Source organism: Nerophis lumbriciformis, linkage group LG20, assembly GCF_033978685.3.
Source record: "Nerophis lumbriciformis linkage group LG20, RoL_Nlum_v2.1, whole genome shotgun sequence".
Taxonomy (NCBI): domain Eukaryota; kingdom Metazoa; phylum Chordata; class Actinopteri; order Syngnathiformes; family Syngnathidae; genus Nerophis; species Nerophis lumbriciformis.
The window spans coordinates 29,845,996-29,871,494 of NC_084567.2; the positions used below are offsets into that span (position 1 = coordinate 29,845,996).

The window sequence follows — 25,499 nt, forward strand, 5'->3', positions numbered from 1 at the left end:
CATCCACCGTGACCGAAAAAAGGAGAAAGAAGTAGGGTGGGTGAGGACAGTTGCAGAGGTAAACAATTTTTTAAACCATTTAAACACTTTCTCTGCCTCAGAAGACCAAACAAACGGAATCTAAATCAATGTAAGCCGTATCAATGGTTCAGCAATCCGACTGAAATTGCGTAGAAAATGTTGGTAGAAGATCCCAAGAAGCCCTGTAACAACTTCCTAGAAGTGGGAGTCGGCCAGTCAACAACAGCTTGTATCTTAGCAAGTTCAGGACGGAGCTGACCCGTCTCTACAATATGCCCGAGAAAAGGAACCAACGTCAGATGAAAAGCACATTTTTCAACCTTAACGTTGGAGGACGAGGCGCACATGCTTATGGTGGGTTTCTAGAGAAGACGACTGAATCAGAATATTGTCAAGGTAGAAAAAAACGAAGTGGTCCAGTATATCAAACCACACGTCATTTCTAAGGGCCTGGAAAACCACAGGTGCATTTGTGAGGCCAAAAGGCATAACCAGGTATTCAAAATGCCCTAAAGGGGTCTTGAAAGTAGTTTTCCATCCGTACACCTTTATGATCCAGACCAAGTGATACGCATTGTTTAAGTCCAGTTTGGAAAATACAGTGGCACTGTGAAGAGTCGTAAAGGCAGAGAAAAATCCATGAAGAAAGCTAACTAAAAAACCTACACTGCAAAAACTGATATCTAAGTAAGATTAAATATCTCAAATAAGGGTGATATTTGCTTATTTTCTGTCTGATAAGATCATTCTTCTCACTAAGCAGATTTTATGTTAGAGTGTTTTACTTGTTTTAAGGGTTTTGGTCCTAAATGATCTCAGTAAGATATTACAGCTTGTTGCTGAGATTTGATGACCTATATTGAGTAAAACATGCTTGAAACTAGAATATCAAGTGTTGCAAAGCTGTGTCATCAACACTCACAAGTATAAAAGTACTTTTTTAAAGTAATAATTTCTTATTTTAAGCATGAAAAAAAAAATCATGACTTTGACACAATTGTGTCTCATAATTAAAACAGATGACAGCCAAATGGACTTTGCTGTGTTATTTTCAATGAAACAAGAGAAAATACGTACTTATAAAGTAGTACAGTTGGCACAGTACAGTAAACTGGCAGTTAATATTTAAACATTTAACATGTGACATTTCAAACAATTTTGAACAGAAATAGTCCATGCACATTCAGGTAAATTCTTCAAAAGTATAATAAAAAAATTTGGTTGGGGGCCGGGCTGTGTATATATATATATATATATATATATATATATATATATATATATATATATATATATTCCTCGCGCACTAATTGACTGAAAGAGCACGCACGATGTTATCAATGGGAAAATGCATTTTAAGTGTCACCTACAAACTCTGACAGAGTTTGTAGGTGACGAACCCCAAGATGCAGAGACGGCAGGCTTTGTCCAGGAAAACATGATTTAATTTAACTCTATGACAAGAAACAAACAAAAAGGTACAAACAAAAGGCGCGCACAAGGCGGAGAACAAACTTGGCTATGAACAGAAACTAGCACAAAGGCTAAACTATGGACAAGAAACAAAAACACTTACTGTAACACGAATAAACAAAACTCACGTGGCAAGAAACGAGCAGGATGAACTATGACATGAGCAGAGTGAACAGAAGTAGACAGAGCTACAACGACAAGTATAAATGACATCGACAAGTATAAATGACACTGATCTCGACAATCATTAGCGACATTGACAATAATCCAAGCAGTGACTGGAGGGCAGGGCAGGTATAAATAGCAGCTGGCTGATTGACACCAGGTGTGGCCAGGTGCCAATCAGCCACAGCTGAGGGGGCAGCGCTCAGAGAGACAAACAGGAAACAACCAAAATAAGAGTGCTGACAGGAAATAAAACAAACAGAGGAAAAACTAAAACTTAACCAAACTGTCAGGGACATTCCTGACAACTTGTTTTGGAAAGTCTTGACAAGCCAAATTTTCTTGTTCTATCGGCAGATAATTTTGCTTAGTTCAAATAAAATACCCCTCATTTTTGTATGTTTTTTTCTTGTTTTTGAACACTGACTTTTTGCAGTGTACTCTATGGAGCATTAAAAGGATTCCTGCTGTAAACTGTTTTGCATCATCCTAATAACATCTGAACAGTTCCGGTTATGATAACACACCAGTTTTGTACATAGAGAAACAGCAGATAATTAACATAATATGAATTCATGCTCAGACTGTAGCAGATTTTTCAACCAGTGTTTTCTCCCCCTGTTCACAACTGGCATTAAAGGCCTACTGAAATGCGATTTTCTTATTTAAACGGGGATAGCAGGTTCATTCTATGTGTCATACTTGATCATTTCGCGATATTGCCATATTTTTGCTGAAAGGATTTAGTAGAGAACATCGACGATAAAGTTCGCAACTTTTGGTCGCTGATAAAAAAGCCTTGTCTGTACCGGAAGTAGCAGACGAGTAGCGTGACGTCACAGGTTGTGGAGCTCCTCACATCCGCACATTGTTTACAATCATGGCCACCAGCAGCGAGAGCGATTCGGACCGAGAAAGCGACAATTTCCCCATTAATTGGAGCGAGGATGAAAGATTCGTGGATGAGGAAAGTGAGAGTGAAGGACTAGAGGGCAGTGGGAGCGATTCAGGGAAAATGCTGTGAGAAGCGGGTGGGACCTGATATTCAGCTGGGAATGACTAAAACAGTAAATAAACACAAGACATATATATACTCTATTAGCCACAACACAACCAGGCTTATATTTAATATGCCACAAATTAATCCCGCATAACAAACACCTCCCCCCTCCCGTCCATATAACCTACCAATACAACTCAAACACCTGCACAACACACTCAATCCCACAGCCCAAAGTACCGTTCACCTCCCCAAAGTTCATACAGCACATATATTTCCCCAAAGTCCCCAAAGTTACGTACGTGACATGCACATAGCGGCACGCACGTACGGGCAAGCGATCAAATGTTTGGAAGCCGCAGCTGCATGCGTACTCACGGTACTGCGTCTGCGCATCCAACTCAAAGTCCTCCTGGTAAGAGTCTCTGTTGTCCCAGGTCTCCACAGGCCAATGGTAAAGCTTGACTGTCATCTTCCGGGAATGTAAACAATGAAACACCGGCTGTGTTTGTGTTGCTGCAGTCGGTCCACAATACACCGCTTCCCACCTACAGCTTTCTTCTTTGCTGTCTCCATTGTTCATTGAACAAATTGCAAAAGATTCACCAACACAGATGTCCAGAATACTGTGGAATTTTGCGATGAAAACAGACAACTTAATAGCTGGCCACCATGCTGTCCCAAAATGTCCTCTACAATCCGTGACCTCACGCGCTGACGTCATCATACCGAGACGTTTTCAGCAGGATATTTCGCGAGAAATTTAAAATTGCACTTTAGTAAGCTAACCCGGCCGTATTGGCATGTGTTGCAATGTTAAGATTTCATCATTGATATATAAACTATCAGACTTCGTGGTCGGTAGTAGTGGGTTTCAGTAGGCCTTTAACATTAACAACAGGCGTGAAGTGCAATCTTAAAACGTGACTTTTCGAGCCTTCTTTGATGCAAAAATCATCAATGACATCATCATGTGAAATCTTTTGTGCAACTGTATGATTGATGCTGTCTAATTATACCAAGTCCAGAGAGACGCTCCTGTGACAATCGAGGATCTCAAGTACATTTTAATAAGCTTCACTGCTTCGCCCGTCAATCAGCCGAAGTCACGTTAGTCACGTTGATCAGTGGTCCCCAACCACCGGTCCGGGGACCGGTACCGGTCTGTGACGCATTAGCTACCGGGCCGCAGAGAAACATGAAATAATTTATAAAGGACTGCATTTTCTCCAACTTAACTTTGGCCTATTCCACTAGACACACCAATAAGCTGGTTTAGAGATGTACAATAAAAAAGTTGTTATATTTGTTATAACTGTGTGACATGATACAATGCACATTCATGAACACATCAAATATAAATGTGACAGATTGTAGCCAAAGGCTGATTTCCATCTGCATCTGATTGCAAAGAAACAAGCTCCCACTAATTCAGCCTTATAGTTACTTGTATTTTTCATGCACTTATTGTTGCTGTATTTATCTGGCACAATTGTCCGGTCCCTGAAAATAGTGCCTACATTAAATCGGTCCGTGGTGCAAAAAAAGTTGGGGACCACTGACGTTGATGACTGCACAGACTTATTTTTTTTTCCACAAATGCCAATCAATTACATGTAGGCATATTTCTCTATTTTAATTTAGGAATGGAAACAATTTACTTGTGTGGCCTCACTGGCCTGGGATCAGATTATCCCTCGGCCCCCGCCCTTTTGCAAGGTTAAAAGTTAAAAAGTTAAAGTACCCATGATGTGGGTGTGGCAAAATTATTCTCTGCATTTGACCTAGTGGTTAGAGTGTCCTCCCTGAGATCGGTAGGTCGTGAGTTCAAACCCCGGCCGAGTCATACCAAAGACTATAAAAATGGGACCCATTACCTCCCTGCTTGGCACTCAGCATCAAGGGTTGGAATTGGGGGTTAAATCACCAAAAATGATTCCCGGGCGCGGCCACTGCTGCTGCTCACTGCTCCCCTCACCTCCCAGGGGGTGATCAAGGTTGCCTCTTGTCGCCAAATCTGGCGACTTTCCAATCCACTAGGCGACTTTTTTGTTTTTGCAACAAACCTGGCGACTTTTACCAATGTTATTGGAGACTTTTTTTGTGTTTTGGAGACTCTGAGGTAGCTAAATTGTTACAATGATCGATTTTAAAGTAAAAACAACATTCAAAAGCTGGCTTGTGTAAATTCTAAACATAAAGTAAATGTCTAATCATTCAAGAAACATGGTAAAATATATATATTTAATAAAATAAATACATATATATTTAATAAATAAATAAATATATATATACAAATAAATAAATAAATAAAAACTATATAGAATACATATAATTAATACATAATTATAAATATATAATTAATTAATACAAATCAATACATATTTATTCAATAAAAATATATATTTATATATGTGTTTTATATATATATATATGTGTGTGTGTGTGTGTGTGTGTGTGTGTGTGTGTGTGTGTGTGTGTGTGTGTGTGTGTGTGTGTATACCGGGGTAGAGTGGAATATACGTTAGGTCAGGAAAAAACACAAGCGGCTATATCATCCCTACAAGCCTGTTTCGCAGGTTTCCCTGCTTGTCAGAGGATTTTAAAATCCCCTGACGAGCAGGGAAACCTGCTTGTAGGGATGGTATCCTGACCTAACGTATATTCCGCTCTACCCCGGTATACACACACACATAACAAGAGGCAATAAACCTGCAAAACAGGCTTGTAGGGATGATATAGCCGCTTGTGTTTTTTCCTGACCTAACGTATATTCCGCTCTACCCCGGTAAACACACACACATAACAAGAGCCAATAAACCTGCGAAACAGGCTTGTAGGGATGATATAGCCGCTTGTGTTTTTTCCTGACCTAACGTATATTCCGCTCTACCCCGGTATACACACACACATAACAAGAGGCAATAAACCTGCAAAACAGGCTTGTAGGGATGATATAGCCGCTTGTGTTTTTTCCTGACCTAACGTATATTCCGCTCTACCCCGGTATACACACACACATAACAAGAGGCAATAAACCTGAGAAACAGGCTTGTAGGGATGATATAGCCGCTTGTGCTTTTTTCCTGGCCTAACATATATTCCGCTCTACCCCGGTATACACACACACATAACAAGAGGCAATAAACCTGCGAAACAGGCTTGTAGGGATGATATAGCCGCTTGTGCTTTTTCCTGGCCTAACGTATATTCTGCTCTACCCCGGTATACACACACACACATAACAAGAGGCAAGAAACCTGCAAAACAGGCTTGTAGGGTTGATATAGCCGCTTGTGTTTTTTCCTGACCTGACGTATATTCCGCTCTACCCCGGTATACACACACACACATAACAAGAGGCAATAAACCGGCGAAACAGGCTTGTAGGGCTGATATAGCCGCTTGTAATTTTTCCTGACCTAACGTATATTCCGCTCTACCCCGGTATACACACACACATAACAAGAGGCAATAAACCTGTGAAACAGGCTTGTAGGGATGATATAGCCGCTTGTGTTTTTTTCTGACCTAACGTATATTCCGCTCTACCCCGGTATACACACACACACACATAACAAGAGGCAATAAACCGGCGAAACAGGCTTGTAGGGATGATATAGCCGCTTGTGTTTTTTCCTGACCTAACGTATATTCCGCTCTACCCCGGTATACACACACACATAACAAGAGGCAAAAAACCTGGGAAACAGGCTTGTAGGGATGATATAGCCACTTGTGTTTTTTCCTGACCTAACGTATATTCCGCTCTACCCAGGTATACACACACACATAACAAGAGGCAATAAACCTGCAAAACAGGCTTGTAGGGATGATATAGCCGCTTGTGTTTTTTCCTGACCTAACGTATATTTCGCTCTACCCCGGTATACACACACACATAACAAGAGGCAATAAACCTGCGAAACAGGCTTGTAGGGATGATATAGCCGCTTGTGTTTTTTTCCTGACCTAACGTATATTCCGCTCTACCCGGGTATACACACACACATAACAAGAGGCAATAAACCTGTGAAACAGGCTTGTAGGGATGATATAGCCGCTTGTGTTTTTTCCTGACCTAACGTATATTCCGCTCTACCCCGGTATACACACACACACATAACAAGAGGCAATAAACCTGTGAAATAGGCTTGTAGGGATGATATAGCCGCTTGTGTTTTTTTCCTGACCTAACGTATATTCCGCTCTACCCCGGTATACACACACACATAACAAGAGGCAATAAACCTGCGAAACAGGCTTGTAGGGAGGATATAGCCGCTTGTGTTTTTTCCTGGCCTAACGTATATTCCGCTCTACCCCGGTATACACACACACATAACAAGAGGCAATAAACCTGCGAAACAGGCTTGTAGGGATGATATAGCCGCTTGTGTTTTTTCCTGACCTAATGTATATTCTGCTCTACCCCAGTATACACACACACATAACAAGAGGCAATAACCCGGCGAAACAGGCTTGTAGGGATAGTATAGCCGCTTGTGTTTTTTCCTGACCTAACGTATATTCCGCTCTACCCCGGTATACACACACACATAACAAGAGGCAATAAACCTGTGAAACAGGCTTGTAGGGATGATATAGCCGCTTGTGTTTTTTCCTGACCTAATGTATATTCTGCTCTACCCCGGTATACACACACACATAACAAGAGGCAAAAAACCTGCGAAACAGGCTTGTAGGGATGATATAGCCGCTTGTGTTTTTTCCTGACCTAACGTATATTCCGCTCTACCCCGGTATACACACACACATAACAAGAGGCAATAAACCTGCGAAACAGGCTTGTAGGGATGATATAGCCGCTTGTGTTTTTTCCTGACCTGACATATATTCCGCTCTACCCCGGTATACACACACACATAACAAGAGGCAATAAACCTGCGAAACAGGCTTGTAGGGATGATATAGCCGCTTGTGTTTTTTTCCTGACCTAACGTATATTCCGCTCTACCCCGGTATACACACACACATAACAAGAGGCAATAAACCTGTGAAACAGGCTTGTAGGGATGATATAGCCGCTTGTGTTTTTTCCTGACCTAACGTATATTCCGCTCTACCCCGGTATACACACACACACATAACAAGAGGCAATAAACCTGTGAAATAGGCTTGTAGGGATGATATAGCCGCTTGTGTTTTTTTCCTGACCTAACGTATATTCCGCTCTACCCCGGTATACACACACACATAACAAGAGGCAATAAACCTGCGAAACAGGCTTGTAGGGAGGATATAGCCGCTTGTGTTTTTTCCTGGCCTAACGTATATTCCACTCTACCCCGGTATACACACACACATAACAAGAGGCAATAAACCTGCGAAACAGGCTTGTAGGGATGATATAGCCGCTTGTGTTTTTTCCTGACCTAATGTATATTCTGCTCTACCCCAGTATACACACACACATAACAAGAGGCAATAACCCGGCGAAACAGGCTTGTAGGGATAATATAGCCGCTTGTGTTTTTTCCTGACCTAACGTATATTCCGCTCTACCCCGGTATACACACACACATAACAAGAGGCAATAAACCTGTGAAACAGGCTTGTAGGGATGATATAGCCGCTTGTGTTTTTTCCTGACCTAATGTATATTCTGCTCTACCCCGGTATACACACACACATAACAAGAGGCAAAAAACCTGCGAAACAGGCTTGTAGGGATGATATAGCCGCTTGTGTTTTTTCCTGACCTAACGTATATTCCGCTCTACCCCGGTATACACACACACATAACAAGAGGCAATAAACCTGCGAAACAGGCTTGTAGGGATGATATAGCCGCTTGTGTTTTTTCCTGACCTGACATATATTCCGCTCTACCCCGGTATACACACACACATAACAAGAGGCAATAAACCTGTGAAACAGGCTTGTAGGGATGATATAGCCGCTTGTGTTTTTTTCCTGACCTAACGTATATTCCGCTCTACCCCGGTATACACACACACACATAACAAGAGGCAATAAACCTGCGAAACAGGCTTGTCGGGATGATGTAGCCGCTTGTGTTTTTTTCTAACCTAACGTATATATATATATATATATATATATATATATATATATATATATATATATATATATACTGCCAATTGTGTACATTTTAGTGTGAAAATAACAGCATTACTGGCTTAGGGTAAATTACCTCCTTTTAATTACATGAGTGCCTGTGATGTGTGTTGAACGTAGGGGAACCTGGTGGCCATCAAACATGTCAACAAGAAGAGGATCGAGCTTACCAGACAGGTTCTACTGGAGCTAAAACATGTAAGTGTTGCTTAAATATAACATATTTGTTTGCTTTACTTGATGTTGACTTTTGGAAGGTGGATAGAAAAGCATAACTGTACTTTTCTTTTTTTTAAGGTGTTAATGTTTATTGTTCCACTCTTTTCCACTGCTCTTTCTGCTGTGATTACAATCCAGTTATTTAACAAATGTTGGCGTACAATTGTCAAAAGTATTGATACTTCAATGTCAAGTCGTTATCCGACACGTAAAAAATACATCGATACCTGCTTTTTTCAGTATCGTCATTACTGAAGACTCTTACAACGCTCTTTCCTTGGCAAGCCGCATCAAGTCTTATCAAATAAAAGCTGTCATGAATGTTTTCCTCGCACGAGTGAACGCAGAGATCCGCCACCACAAGCCTAGGGAGTTTGCATTAGCACTGTGTGCAGTAAACCTCCAGAATGGTGCAACCCAACATTTATCACGTTTATGATGAGAACACAGCTCAGAGGCACTCTTTTAGTCATTTAAACACAACCGCTTTACTTAATTTATCAGGAAGGCAAAATGTGGCCTGGGGATCCATTTGCTCGACGCAGCTTTTTTATGGCACATTGTAGAAATAAAACAAAGCTAAACAATTATAAAAACATAGAGCAAAAAGGCGTAACATAATGTGACGAGGCTGAAATGTTTATTCTAGCAATGAATATTAACACAAAGAGTTGTAATTATATATATGTTTTAGTCTTATTAGCATATTTTATTACAAATTACATGACGTCACACTACCACCATATTGAAAAATATTAAGACAAATATTGTTTGTTTTATAAACTGCTGTTATTTTTAGAATATAAAATAGTTGGTTATTTTGGTTATTTATGATTTAATTCATTATAGGGTTATCTCGATACCAATATTTTGGTACCGGTACCAAACTGTATTTCGATACTTTTCGATACTTTTCTAAATAAAGGGGACCATAAAAATGGCATTATTGGCTTTATTTCAACAAAAAATCTTACGGTACAATAAATATATGTTTATTATTGCAATCGAAGAACAATTGTGCCGATAATATCGGACATCCCTAGTAAAAACTTAACATTTACATAATTTCACTGTAAAATATAGTGGTTTTTTTATGTTTTACAACATTTTACGGAATTTTTTTTGGTGGAGTTTTTACGTAAAAAGCTGGCAGCTTTGTTGTCAGAATTTTACTATTAAATTTACATTGGTTTTTACAGCAATATATTCTTAATGGAAAAACAGTACAAGTACCTTTGTTATTCTGGCAACTTAACTGCTAGTTTTTCTACCGTAAAAACAAATGTATTGTTTTTCCATTTACAGTAATACACCGTTAAAAACAAGATTTTACAGTAAAGATATGGCAGCTCAGTCAACAGAATTTTAACGTAAAAATAGTCGATACTACTATGATTACATCGATAGTTTTTATCGTCACAGAATCTTTTTTCCTTATTTTTAATATTCATATTATGTTTATACACTCAGTAAATACGTCCCTGGACACATGAGGACTTTGAATATGACCAATGTATGATCCTGTAACTACTTGGTATCGGATCGATACCTAAATTTGTGGTATCATCCAAAACTAATGTAAAGTATCAAACAACAGAAGAATACGTGATTATTACATTTTAACAGAAGTGTAGATAGAACATGTTAAAAGAGAAAATAACCAGATATTAACAGCAAGAGAACAAGTGGATTAATAATTAGAGATGTCCGATAATATCAGACTTCCGATATTATCGGCCGATAAATGCTTTAAAATGTAATATCGGAAATAATCGGTATCGGTTTCAAAAAGTAAAATGTATGACTTTTTAAAGCGCCGCTGTGTACACGGACGTAGGGAGAAGTACAGAGCGCCAATAAACCTTAAAGGCACTGCCTTTGCGTGCCCAATCACACACACAAGTGAATGCAAAGCATATTTGGTCAACAGCCATACAGGTCACACTGAGGGTGGCCGTATAAACAACTTAAATACTGTTACAAATATGCGCCACACTGTGAACCCACACCAAACAAGAATGACAAACACATTTCGGGAGAACATCCGCACCGTAACACAACATAAACACAACAGAACAAATACCCAGAACCCCTTGCAGCACTAACTCTTCCGGGATGCTACAATATACACCCCCCGCTACCTCCTACCCACCCCTGACCCCCCAGCTCAACCCCGCCCACCTCAACCTCCTCATGCTCTCTCAGGGAGAGCATGTCCCAAATTCCAAGCTGCTGTTTTGAGGCATGTTAAAAAAAAATAATGCACTTTGTGACTTCAATAATAAATATGGCAGTGCCATGTTGGCATTTTTTTTCCATAACTTGAGTTGATTTATTTTGGAAAACCTTGTTACATTGTTTAATGCATACAGCGGGGCATCACAACAAAATTAGGCATAATAATGTGTTAATTCCACGACTGTATATATCGGTATCGGTTGATATCGGAATCGGTAATTAAGAGTTGGACAATATCGGATATCGGCAAAAAAGCCATTATCAGACATCCCTATTAATGATCCATTTTTACCGCTTGTCCTTTATAATTTTGACAAAATAGAATGAGAAATGACACAATATGTTACTGCATATGTCAGCAGACAAATTAGGAGCCTTTATTTGCTTACTTACTAATAAAAGACAAGCTGTCTTGTATGTTCACTATTTTATTTAAGGTCAACATTGTTCTTCGATAGCAATAAGAAACACATGTTTAATGTACCGTAAGATTTTTGGTTAATATAAAGCCAGTAATGCCATTTTTTTTGTGGTCCCCTTTATTTAGAAAAGTACCAAAATATATTTTGCGACTGGTACCATTACTAAAATATTGGTATCGGGACAACACAATAAATAAATAAAAAATAAATAAATGAATTAAAAAAAAATTAATTTAAAAATGTAAAAAATAAAAATTTAAAAATCTTTCTAACCATCGTGCTAAACATGCCCTGTTTGCTAAATTATTATCTGCTCCTTTTTGCAAATATTTTGCCTCGCTCTGTGTTTCTGGGCTGGCGGGTAGAGAAGATCAGTCAGAACTTCCTGGAAGCCTCCATGACCTCTCACAGGAGAGTGACTGCTGTCTTAACTGGCAGCTCCTCAGACCTCCCAAAGGCTTGATGGCCTGTCAAGCCTCAGCTCATGAAAAAGGCAAATAGATGGTGGAAACTTAACCACTTGTCTCCCAGAGACCCCCACACGGCCCCCCCATCCTCTACACCAGCCAGTGTTCCGCAGGGGAAATTATGTAGGCCAAAGGGCAGGCTAACATCTACCAGGCTGTGAAACTGGAGCAACTCACTGGTTTTCTGAAACTTTTGACTTTTCCGAGGAGAAACGAACGCTGCTGAAATTATGAATACCATTTTTTTTTTTTTTGAGATATATGCTATTTTTTCCGAGGTGTCAGACTGGAGGCACCAGGAGGACATTCATGGCTCCTTATTAATCCCAAAATCAATCATCTAATTCACCGAAATTGCTTTTTAAGCAGTTTAGTGATTTATGCTTTCTAAGTGTTTTCTTTGGACCGTGGGTGTCTTCCATGCAGAGTTCTTGGCCGTGGCGCTGCACCTCGTTCAACCTTCTCAACACTTTTTTTTTTTTTTTTTTTTTTTTTTTTTTTTTTACATCCACACACTGCCTCATTCATAACCTCCAAGGCCAATTTATGCACTTGCACATGTTTCGAGGGGGGTGCAAGTGAGAAAAAAGACGCCGCGCCAACTCGCCGACGGCCAGTACACCGTTTTTGACGAAATGCTGGCAGAAGTATTCCCGCAACTCTGAATCCAAATGAGCTGCCAGTGTCCTCTTTTTCCACAGGCTTGGAGAGACGTGATGTTTGGAGAGTGACTCTGTGTTTGTGCGTTATTTTCAGATGAGAGATGTCCAGTTCAACCATCTTACCCGCTTCATCGGGGCCTGCATTGACCCTCCCAACATATGCATCATAACCGAGTATTGCCCCAGAGGCAGCCTACAGGTACACTGCAAAAACTGAAATCTAAGTAAGATTAAATATTAGAGATGAATGCGTTAAAATGTAATATCGGAAATTATCGGTATCGATTTTTTTTATTATCTGTATGTTTTTTTTGTTTTTTTATTTTTTTATTTTTTTATTTTTTTTATTTTTTATTTTATTAAATCAACATAAAAAAACACAAGATACACTTACAATTAGTGCACCAACCCAAAAAACATTCCTCCCCCATTTACACAAAAGGGTTGTTTCTTTCTGTTATGAATATTTCTGGTTCCTACATTATATATCAATATATATCAATACAGTCTGCAAGGGATACAGTCCGTGTGCGTGCTGCTGGTCCACTAATAGTACTAACCTTTAACAGTTAATTTTACTACTTTTCATTAATTACTAGTTTCTATGTAACTGTTTTTATATTGTTTTACTTTCTTTTTTATTCAAGAAAATGTTTTTAATTTATTTATCTTATTTTATTTTATTAATTTTTCTAAAAAGTACCTTATCTTCACCATACCTGGTTGTCCGAATTAGGCATAATAATGTGTTGATTCCACGACTGTATATATCGGTATCTGTTGATATCGGTATCGTTAATTAAAGAGTTGGACAATATCGGAATATCGGCAAAAAGCCATTGTCGGACATCCCTATTAAATATCTCAAATAAGGGTGATATTTGCTTATTTTCTGTCTGATAAATTAATTCTTCTCACTAAGCAGATTTTATGTTAGAGTGTTTTACTTGTTTTAAGTGTTTTGGTCCTGAATGATCTCAGTAAGATATTTTGTAGCATATAAACTGAATATGGGTTGAAAATGATTTGCAAATCATTGTATTCCGTTTATATTTACATCCAACACAATTTCCCAACTCATATGGAAACGGGGTTTGTACAAAAGATTTGAACCTCATGGGTGGTTTTTCATCACTTTGTAAATAATATAATGTGACAACTGGTTCTTTAGCATGTTAGTATGCGGTGCCTTAATAAGAACGAACGTAAGCCATCTGGTCTGTAGGTTTTTTTCTCTGTTACGTCCCAAAGTGAACTTTGATGAGAAGAAGGCCGAATAGAAAGTTCATGTTTTTTTTTTCCCCGTCTGTCATTCATTAGTTTTGATGGTGTGCTTACAGGATATTCTGGAGAACGAGAGCATCAATCTGGACTGGATGTTCCGCTACTCGCTGATCAACGACATAGTGAAGGTGCAATCATACATTTTACGTTTACGCACGAATGCTCGCAATAACAATGTTCAGATGCTTTGTGAGGCACGGACACACAACACAACAACCTTGTTGTTGTCATGGTTTCGTGCAGATGTGGACATCATGAACTAGCACAACACAGTACAGTAAATATTACACTTAACGCTGCAAGCATTTCCTTACAGCTTCATCTCCCCTACTTCATGGATGCACTTAAAAAAAAAGCTCATTTCTAATCTAGCACAGTGGAACCACAGCCGTAGTCAAAATATTTACATTTGCACTTCATTTTCTTCTATTTATACACCACCGCCCCTGTACTTTACGACAAGTTATTTCTTGTATTCAATACAAAACTACTGAGGATAGTCTGTAAGCGCCATGTTAGCTGTGATTGTTTGCCTCGACTTAAAGGCCTACTGAAATGCGATTTTCTTATTTAAACGGGGATAGCAGGTCCATTCTATGTGTCATTCTTGATCATTTCGCGATATTGCCATATTTTTGCTGAAAGGATTTAGTAGAGAACATCGACGATAAAGTTCGCAACTTTTGGTCGCTGATAAAAAAGCCTTGCCTGTACCGGAAGTAGCAGACGATATGCGCGTGACGTCACAGGTTGAGGAGCTCCTCACATCTGCACATTGTTTACAATCATGGCCACCAGCAGCGAGAGCGATTCGGACCGAGAAAGCGACGATTTCCCCATTAATATGAGCGAGGATGAAAGATTTGTGGATGAGGAAAGTGAGAGTGAAGGACTAGAGGACAGTGGGAGCGATTCAGATAGGGAAGATGCTGTGAGAGGCGGGTGGGACCTGATATTCAGCTGGGAATGACTAAAACAGTAAATAAACACAAGACATATATATACTCTATTAGCCACAACACAACCAGGCTTATATTTAATATGCCACAAATGAATCCCGCATAACAAACACCTCCCCCCTCCCGTCCATATAACCCGCCAATACAACTCAAACACCTGCACAACACACTCAATCCCACAGCCCAAAGTACCGTTCACCTCCCCAAAGTTCATACAGCACATATATTTCCCCAAAGTCCCCAAAGTTACGTACGTGACATGCACATAGCGGCACGCACGTACGGGCAAGCGATCAAATGTTTGGAAGCCGCAGCTGCATGTGTACTCACGGTACCGCGTCTGCGCATCCAACTCAAAGACCTCCTGGTAAGAGTCTCTGTTGTCCCAGTTCTCCACAGGCCAATGGTAAAGCTTGACTGTCATCTTCCGGGAATGTAAACAATGAAACACCGGCTGTGTTTGTGTTGCTGCAGCCGGTCAACAATACACCGCTTCCCACCTACAGCTTTCTTCTTTGCTGTCTCCATTGTTCATTGAACAAATTGCAAAAGATTCACCAACACAGATGTCTAGAATACTGTGGAATTTTGCGATGAAAACAGACGACTTAAAAGCTGGCCACCATGCTGTCCCAAAATGTCCTCCACAATCCGTGACGTCACGCGCAGACGTCATCATACCGAGACGTTTTCAGCAGGATATTTCGCGCAAAATTTAAAATCGCACTTTAGTAAGCTAACCCGGCCGTATTGGCATGTGTTGCAATGTTAAGATTTCATCATTGATATATAAACTATCAGACTGCGTGGTCAGTAGTAGTGGGTTTCAGTAGGCCTTTAATGTAGCAGTCTGAGAAGCACAGACTCTAATACCATGAATTGATTTACTTGGACCCCGACTTAAACAAGTTGAAAAACTTATTCGGGTGTTACCATTTAGTGGTCAATTGTACAGAATATGTACTGTACTGTGCAATCTACTACTACAAAAAGGGTCTTGTTGACTTTGATTGAACTATTAATAGAAATTAGTATCTTTCACATTTTAAACAACAGTACTTTATTCCCCAGAACCCCAGGTTGGCGACATCAATGTGTTCCACTGCACAACCCGACTTATGTAAAACCCCAATAGTGAAGACAGTGCAATGCTTCGACGACATAGCAGAGCTCTGCACATACTGAACTCTTCCACAAAATACCGAACATGAGTCCGTCTGGACTGTCCCACCTAGCGGAGTTATTAACAACAATTTCACATAATCTCCCCCGAGACTGCGGTGTCCTTGAAAGTAGTCTCTCTTTGTTAACCTTCAACTCCCAGCCACTTGTTGAAGTTTATTGTTTCCATATGTGCGGTTTTTATGTGCCCTCGTGTGGAGGTTGAAAACGTGCCTTGATGCATGAATGAACACCGGTCTCCTCCAGGGCATGAACTATCTGCATAACAGCTACTTCGGCTGCCATGGAAATCTGAAGTCATCTAATTGTGTGGTGGACAGCCGATTCGTGTTGAAAATCACCGATTACGGATTAGCCAGCTTTCGCTCGTCCTGCGAAAACGACGATTCCCATGCCGTCTATGCAAGTAAGTGGGCAAATAAAATGCTGCAATTGCCATTTTTTTCACCGCATTTTTGACAGTACTTCAATTGTTTATTTAGAAAAGCTGTGGACGGCTCCTGAGCTGCTCATTTACGACCAACATCCTCCTCAGGGGACGCAGAAGGGCGATGTGTACAGTTTTGGCATCATCCTGCAGGAAATAGCTCTGAGGAACGGGCCTTTCTATGTTGAAGGCATGGATCTCAGCCCCAAAGGTAAACTCCACTACAGTAATATTGTCCATTTTAGTTCACTGGTTTTAATCTTAAAATGGTTTAAAATATATCATTCTTTATGGGAATGATAACTTCAAGATTTTAGATTTTAGTGTATTGGATTGTGTCTGATATTTCAATGTGCGTCCAAATTAGTGTTGTCCCGATACCAAAATGTATTTTGATACTTTTCAATACTTTTTGATACTTTTCTAAATAAAGGGGACCACAAAAAATTGCATTATATGCTTTATTTTCACAAAAAATATTACGGTACATTAAACATATGTTTCTTATTGCAAGTTTGTCCTTAAATAAAATAGTGAACATACAAGAAAACTCGTCTTTTAGTAATAAGTAAGCAAACAAAGGCTCCTAATTTGTCTGCTGACATATGCAGTAACATATTGTGTCATTTTCCATTCTAATTTTTTGTCAAAGTTATTAAGGACAAGCGGTAGAAAATGAATTATTAATCCACCGTATTTTAAGTCGCATTTTAAGTTATTGTAAGTCGCACCGGCCGAAAATGCACAATAAAGAAGGAAAAAAACATATACAAGTCGCACTGGAGTATAAGTCGCATTTTTGGGTAAATTTATTTGATAAAATCCAACACCAAGAATAGACTTTTGAAAGGCAATTTAAAATAAATAAAGAATAGTGAACATTAATTCATTTTGTGAGGCCCAAAATAATATCTCATTCACAGAGCCCCAACTACCGGGGAGTCAGGACCCAGTTATAAGCAGAATAAATGATAACAAAGCAGCGTTTTTACCTAAATTATGCACAGTATCGGTTAAAGCTAATGTTGTCCACAGGGGTTGCTACAAAACATGATTTTTTTTTTGTTTTGTTTCTATTTTTGATTGATTTTCTAGTGTGGGAAAAATCTGTTTTGTATATAATAATTACCGTATTTTTCGGAGTATAAGTCGCACCGGCCGAAAATGCATAATAAATAAGGAAAAAAACACATATACTGTAAGTCACACTGGAGTATAAGTCGCATTTTTTGGGGAAATGTATTTGATAAAACCCAACACCAAGAATAGACATTTGAAAGGCAATTTAAAATAAATAAAGAATAGTGAACAACAGGCTGAATAAGTGTACGTTATATGAGGCATAAATAACCAACTGAGAACGTGCCTGGTATGTTAACGTAACATATTATGGTAAGAGTCATTCAAATAACTATAACATATAGAACATGCTATACGTTTACCAAACAATCTGTCACTCCTAATCGCTAAATCCCATGAAATCTTATACGTCTAGTCCAGAGGTCAGCAACCCAAAATGTTGAAAGAGCCATATTGGACCAAAAATACAAAAACACTTCTGTCTGGAGCCGCAAAAAATTAAAAGCCATATTACATACACAATGTGTCATGAGATATAAATTGAATTAATATGACTTAAAGGAAACTAAATGACCTCAAATATAGCTACAAATGAGGCATAATGATGCAATATGTACATATAGCTAGCCTAAATAGCATGTTAGCATCGATTAGCTTGCAGTCATGCAGTGACCAAATATGTCTGGTTAGCACTCCACACAAGTCAATAACATCAACAAAACTCACCTTTCATGCACAACGTTAAAAGTTTGGTGGACAAAATGAGACAGAAAAAGAAGTGGCATAAAACACGTCCTAGAAAGTGGGAGAAAGTTATACATGTAAACAAACTACGGTGAGTTCAAGGACCGCCAAAATTAGTAGGACAAAACGGCGCTCGCCAAATACTCGAATCAGTGAAGCATGTTTAATATAAACAGTGTGCTTTGTAACAATTAGGGAGGCTTGTGTCATGTTTGTCCTCCTACAGAAACCATATTAAAACAAAAAATAGATTTTTTTCCCCTCATCTTTTTCCATTTTTCATACATTTTTTAAAAAGCTCCAGATAGCCACTAGGGCGGCGCTAAAGAGCCGCATGCGGCTCTAGAGCCGCGAGTTGCCGACCCCTGGTCTAGTCTCTTACGTGAATGAGCTAAATAATATGATTTGATATTTTACGGTAATATGTTAATAATTTCACACATAAGTCGCTCCTGAGTATAAGTCGCACCCCCGGCCAAACTATGAAAAAAACCTGCTACTTAAAAAATACGGTACTTGTTCATTTACTGTTGATATCTGCTCACTTTCTCTTTTAACATGTTCTATCTACACTTCTGTTAAAATGTAATAATCACTTATTCTTCTGTTGTTTGGATGCTTTACATTAGTTTTGGGTGAGACCACAAATTTGGGTATCAATCCGATACCAAGTTGTTACAGGATCATACATTGGTCATATTCAAAGTCCTCATTTGTCCAGGCACATATTTCCTGAGTTTATAAACATAATATCATTTTTTTTTAAACGAAAGAAGATTTAGTGGTGCTAAAAAATATTGATGGAATCATAGTAGTATCGACTAGATACGCTCCTGTACTTGGTATCATTACAGTGGATTTGAAGTGTAGAACCACCAATGACGTTTACATTCAGGAACGGCGTCATTAGCGGTGACGCCGGTGAGCTACGGTGTGTAGTGAAGCATGTTTAGCTATTCCTCGTCCTGCAGGGATGATACTTGTAAGAAACATACTTTATTTGTCGCCATGGAGACGGGGATTAGTGATTTAGAAGAAGCTAAAACACTGCAGACTGCGGCTCGACGTTAGCCACAAGCTAGCTAGCTATGTCTTAAAGCAGTGGTCCCCAACCACCGGGCCGCGGCCCGGTACCGGTCTGTGGATCGATTAGTACCGGACCGCACAAGAAATAAATAAAAAAATAGAATTGTTGTTTTTTTTAATTAAATCAACATAAAAAACACAAGATACACTTACAATTAGTGCACCAACCCAAAAAAAAACTCCCTCCCCCATTTACACTCATTCACACTCATTCACACCAAAAGGGTTGCTTCTTTCTGTTATTAATATTCTGGTTCCTACATTATATATCAATATATATCAATACAGTCTGCAAGGGATACAGTCTATAAGCACACATGATTGTATTTTTTTATGGAAAAAAAACAACAAAAACAAACAAAAAAAACCAAACCCCTCCCGTTTTTTTTTCAAGCGTTGACCTGTCCACAGTCACAAAAAGGTTGGGGACCACTGTCTTAAAGCACCTCTTCCTGAGGGCGTTTCAGTGTTATAGCTTCACCTTTATCGTCAGTTTTTAAGCCAAAATGCGTCCGTTCTCCCTTTTCTGTCTACACACTGTGTCTGCTTGTAAGTACTCCGTGATTGTGCGCTGCCGAACATGCTCCTCTGCTCGTAAAGCCAGCAATGTCACGATGTGATGACGACGCACCGTCATGCCTGTAAAAAAAAGAGGGGGCGGGGGGGCAACCGGTGCTTTTTAGAGGCGGTATAGTACCGAATATGATTCAATCAATCAATGTTTATTTACATAGCCCTAAATCACAAGTGTCTCTAGGGGAGACCGGATGCAGTGGACGTTGAGTGGGTCTAGCATAATATTGTGAAAGTCCAGTCCATAGTGGGGGCAGAGGAGAAAAGAAAAGAAACGGCAGATCAACTGGTCTAAAAAGGGGGTCTATTTAAAGGCTAGAGTATACAAATGAGGGCATTCCAGAGTACTGGAGCCTGAATAGAAAACGCTCTATAGCCCGCAGACTTCTTTTGGGCTCTGGGAATCACTAATAAGCCGGAGTTCTTTGAACGCAGATTTCTTGCCGGGACATATGGCATACTTGCCAACTCTCCCGAATTTTCCGGGAGACACCCGAAATTCAGCACCTCTCCCGAAAACCTCCCGGGACAAATATTCTCCCGAAAATCTCCCGATTTTCAGCCGGAGCTGGAAGCCACGCCCCCTCCAGCTCCTTGCGGACCTGAGTGAGGACAGCTTTTTTTCATGACGGGAGGACAACAGGGTGACAAGAACTAAATCATCCAGACTAGACATAAATTGTATTATTATGTTTATCTTACCTAAAAATAAATTTATTTATTAATTTAAAAACATCAAAATTAATTGTATTTTTATTTGTATTTTTTCCTGACTCCTTATTACATCCAGCCATAGAATTATACATTAAAATAAACATATTTGAAATTATTGATTTTAAATTATAATAATTCATTTAAAATGACCATATTTAATTATTAAAATAATTGCTTGTTTATCAACAACTTTAGCATTTTATTCATTACATTTTGAAGCTCTCAGAAGCCAAGTTATGTTATACTCCTTGATATTTATTTATGCAAGTTTGAAGTATCAATTATCTAAACACAGTTTTGTTTGCATATTTTCAGGATATATATATATATATATATATATATATATATATATATATATATATATATATATATATATATATATATCAGTGACGTGCGGTGAGGTTCATGACTGGTGAGGCACTGACTTCATCACAGTCAGATTTACAAACATATGAACCCTAAAGAGTATCTTATTCACCATTTGATTGGCAGCAGTTAACGGGTTATGTTTAAAAGCTCATACCAGCATTCTTCCCTGCTTGGCACTCAGCATCAAGGGTTGGAATTGGGGGTTAAATCACCAAAAATGATTCCCAGGCGCGGCGCCGCTGCTGCCCACTGCTCCCCACTGCTCCCCTCACCTCCCAGAGGGTGATCAAGGGGATGGGTCAAATGCAGAGGACACATTTCATTACACCTAGTGTGTGTGTGACAATCATTGGTACTTTAACTTAACTTTAACTTTACACATACAAACTGTAGCACATTTAATTAAAAAAAACGTTATTATGGTCTTACCTTTACTTAGAAATTAAGTCCATGCACCGCAACTAAAGCCCTCACTTAAACTTTCCACGTGCAAGATTGAATCTATTTAAAAAAGTGTAACCGAAGCTTTATAAATGTCGCCTATACTGTATGAAACTACAAAATAACAAACACGGAGGCTCCAGTTTACACGAGGACCACTTTATTTACCTTCTTTCAAAAACCTCCGCATTGTGACATCACTTCCGCTCTTAGCGCCTTCAAAATAAGAGCTCAAGGCATATACTGTATAACAGCGCATAACAGGAACTTAACGTCACAAAGAGGAAAGCCCATGAAAATAGGTTACAAAAGTTATTTAATAAAAAACAAAAAGTGCAAAAACAATAATGTTCGTGTTGGAGGAGTTGTGAATTAGGTACACCTGCAGACTACAGGTGTATCTGCACAGCAGGCCAGCAGTTAGCCGAGTCATTGCGCAATCCATGTTGCGGCACTGAGTGACGTGCCTCAACTGGCTGCTGTTCACCGCACCGTCTCTTCTCAGTATTTGAACGGCAAATGTGAAAATTCTGCGATTTTGAATAAAAATAATCTAAAACTGGTGAAGTTAAATGGAAAATAACTTTATAGTATAATCACTGGATACATATAACAATTTAATTTTTTTTTTTGTCCTTGCAGTCATTCACAACTCCTCCAACACCAACATTATTGTTTTTGCACTTTTTGGCTTCTTATGAAATAATTTTTTTAAATAGATTCAATCTTGCATGTGGAAAGTTTAAGTGTGGGCTTTAGTTGATATAACAATTTTACGGTGGGGGTGCAGGAAGCGAGCCTCAGCCAGTGCGTCTTTTGCAGTCGTTTTATGATCGCTCAGCACAAGAAATACTTTACACACATACAGTTGTTGACAAAATACACTGTACATTATATACCTCAGCTAACTAAACTATGGAAATGTATAATATAGTTCATATAGCAATACAGTCTCACTGCATAGCAAACCAGCAGTTAGCCGAGTCATTGCGCAATCCATGTTGCGGCACTGAGTGACGTGCCTCAACTGGCTGCTGATCACCGCACCGTCTCTTCTCAGTATTTGAACGGCAAATGTGAAAATTCAGCGATTTTGAATAAAAATAATCTAAAACTGGTGAAGTTAAATGGAAAATAACTTTATAGTATAATCACTGGATACATATAACAATTTAATTTTTTTTTTGTCTTTTTACATTTTTTGTCTTTCCATGATGGCAAGTGAGGCCCCGCCTCACCTGCCTCTAGTGACTGCACGTCACTGATATATATATATATATATATATGTGTGTGTATATATATATATATATATATATATATAAATATATATATATATATATGTATATATATATATATATATATATATATGTATATATTTATTTATATATATATATATATATATGTGTGTGTGTATATATATATATATATATATATATATATATATATATATATATATATATATATATATATATATATATGTGTGTGTGTATATATATATATATATATATATATATATACACACACATATATATATATATATATATATATATATATATATATATATATATATATCAGTGACGTGCAGTCACTAGAGGCAGGTGAGGCGGGGCCTCACCTGCCATCATGGAAAGACAAAAAATGTAAAAAGACAACAAAAAAATTAAATTGTTATATGTATCCAGTGATTATACTATAAAGTTATTTTCCATTTAACTTCACCAGTTTTAGATTATTTTTATTCAAAATCGCTGAATTTTCACATTTGCCGTTCAAATACTGAGAAGAGACGGTGCGGTGATCAGCAGCCAGTTGAGGCACGTCACTCAGTGCCGCAACATGGATTGCGCAATGAAATGAAATACTTAACTTGGTGAATTCTAGCTGTCAATATACTCCTCCCCTCTTAACCACGCCCCCAACCACGCCCCGCCCCACCCCTGACCATGCCCCCACCCCCCACCTCCCGAAATCGGAGGTCTCAAGGTTGGCAAGTATGACATACGCTACTCTCATAACAGCTTGTAAGTTCCAAGCCGCAGCTGCGATTGAACCTGGATAGCCTCCGGGAAGAAGTAGTGGACTACCAAGTGCTTGGCACTGAAGATCTTCCTCAGGAAGCAAAGATTGACCGGTTTTGGGCCATGCTAGGGAGAGATGGAAGATTCCAGACTCTAATGCATTTGATGAAAGCACTTTTGTGCGTGCCACACATCAATGCATGATCAGAGAGGGTGTTCAGCATGGTTAGAAAAATTGTGACAGAGAATAGAACAAGGATGGACAATTCAACCCTTAACTCAACAATGAGTAGATGAGTGTTATGTGTGTGTATATGTGTAAATAAATGAACAAGTCTAGCAGCTGTATTTTGTACCAACTGATTCATTCGTATCGCGGTACTATACTAGTACTGGTATACCGTACAACTCTAGTTTGAACACAAACAAAGGGTGTATTCTTGCAGATATAGGCTATTGTATCTACAAAGTCAATGTACAGTACATCCAGCAATGTGAGTTTTGTTTATTTGCAGTCATGCAGAGGGATTTCATAGCGTGGCTGTCAGTGCCAGCAGCAAGTTGAATAATTGCGCCTCAAACACGTGGACTCAAATCACAGGAATCTTCGTCAGACCCGGTCAACACTTTATTCTTTAGGCTACTGTACGTCAATGTGTAAAAGAGCCAACGTAATTTGGTGTATGCAGATTACATGCTGTAAATACAGCTTGAACGTTTTAAGATATTTTCAGAGGGTGATTTTCAGAACCTCTGGCAAGACATTCCAGAGCTGAGGGGGCCCTAACCGCAAAATCTCGACCACCTTTTAGTTTTAAGAGAGCAGAAACAGCCAATCGTGGTTTGTCTGCTGGCTCGCAGCGGAGCCAGGAGGTGTATTAAAGGTGACTGCTAACACGGCTTCTAAAAACCACTGGTAATAAGTGTCGAGTCGGGAAACCGGACGGATGGAGTCGTGCCATCTGGTTTTCACTAAAAGTTGAGCAGCCGCATCTTGTGCTAATGGGAAACAAAACATTTGAGGTGTTTTGGATGAAGAAAGTATAAATAATACAGTGAGTCTTAGACATTTCATTTTTTTTACATGAGGTTGTTTTGTGTCAAACAATGGCTCACCGGCGTCAAAATGTAAACAAACGCCATGGGTGGATCTACACCTGACATCCACTGTAATGATACCAAGTACAGGAGCGTATCTAGTTGATACTACTATGATTACATCGATCATTTTTTAGCATCACAAAATCTTTTTTCATTTTTTTTAAATGTATATTATGTTTATAAACTCAGGAAATACGTCCCTGACCAATGTATGATCCTGTAACTACTTGGTATCGGATTGATACCCAAATTTGTGGTCTCACCCAAAACTAATGTAAAGCATCTAAACAACAGAAGAATTGGTGATTATTATATTTTAACAGAAGTGTAGATAAAACATGTTAAAAGAGAAAGTAAGCAGATATTAACAGTAAATGAACAAGTAGATTAATAATTCATTTTCTACCACTTGTCCTTAATAATTTTGACAAAATAATAGAATGGAAAATGACACAATATGTTACAGCGTATGTCAGCAGACTAAATTAGGAGCCTTTGTTTGCTTACTTACTACTAAAAGACAAGTTGTCTTGTATGTTCACTATTTTATTTTAAGGACAAACTTGGAATATCAATCAATCAATCAATGTTTATTTATATAGCCCTAAATCACAAGTGTCTCAAAGGGCTGCACAAGCCACAACGACATCCTCGGTACAGAGCCCACATAAGGGCAAGGAAAACTCACCGCAGTGGCACGTCGATGTGAATGACTATGAGAAACCTTGGAGAGGACCGCATATGTGTCAACGTTCATA

General features: G+C 38.9%; 1 protein-coding gene across 2 annotated transcripts in view; it reads left to right on the plus strand.

Moving 5' to 3' along the window:
- npr2 (natriuretic peptide receptor 2) overlaps positions 1-25,499 on the plus strand; it is a 233,698-nt gene that overhangs the window by 138,599 nt on the left and 69,600 nt on the right. For both annotated transcript variants that reach the window (XM_061980767.2, XM_061980768.2), the window contains exons 10-14: positions 8,876-8,953; positions 12,858-12,962; positions 14,104-14,175; positions 16,435-16,594; positions 16,671-16,826. In XM_061980767.2, coding sequence (XP_061836751.2) covers positions 8,876-8,953; positions 12,858-12,962; positions 14,104-14,175; positions 16,435-16,594; positions 16,671-16,826 — 571 coding nt within the window. The remainder of the gene's footprint in view (positions 1-8,875; positions 8,954-12,857; positions 12,963-14,103; positions 14,176-16,434; positions 16,595-16,670; positions 16,827-25,499) is intronic.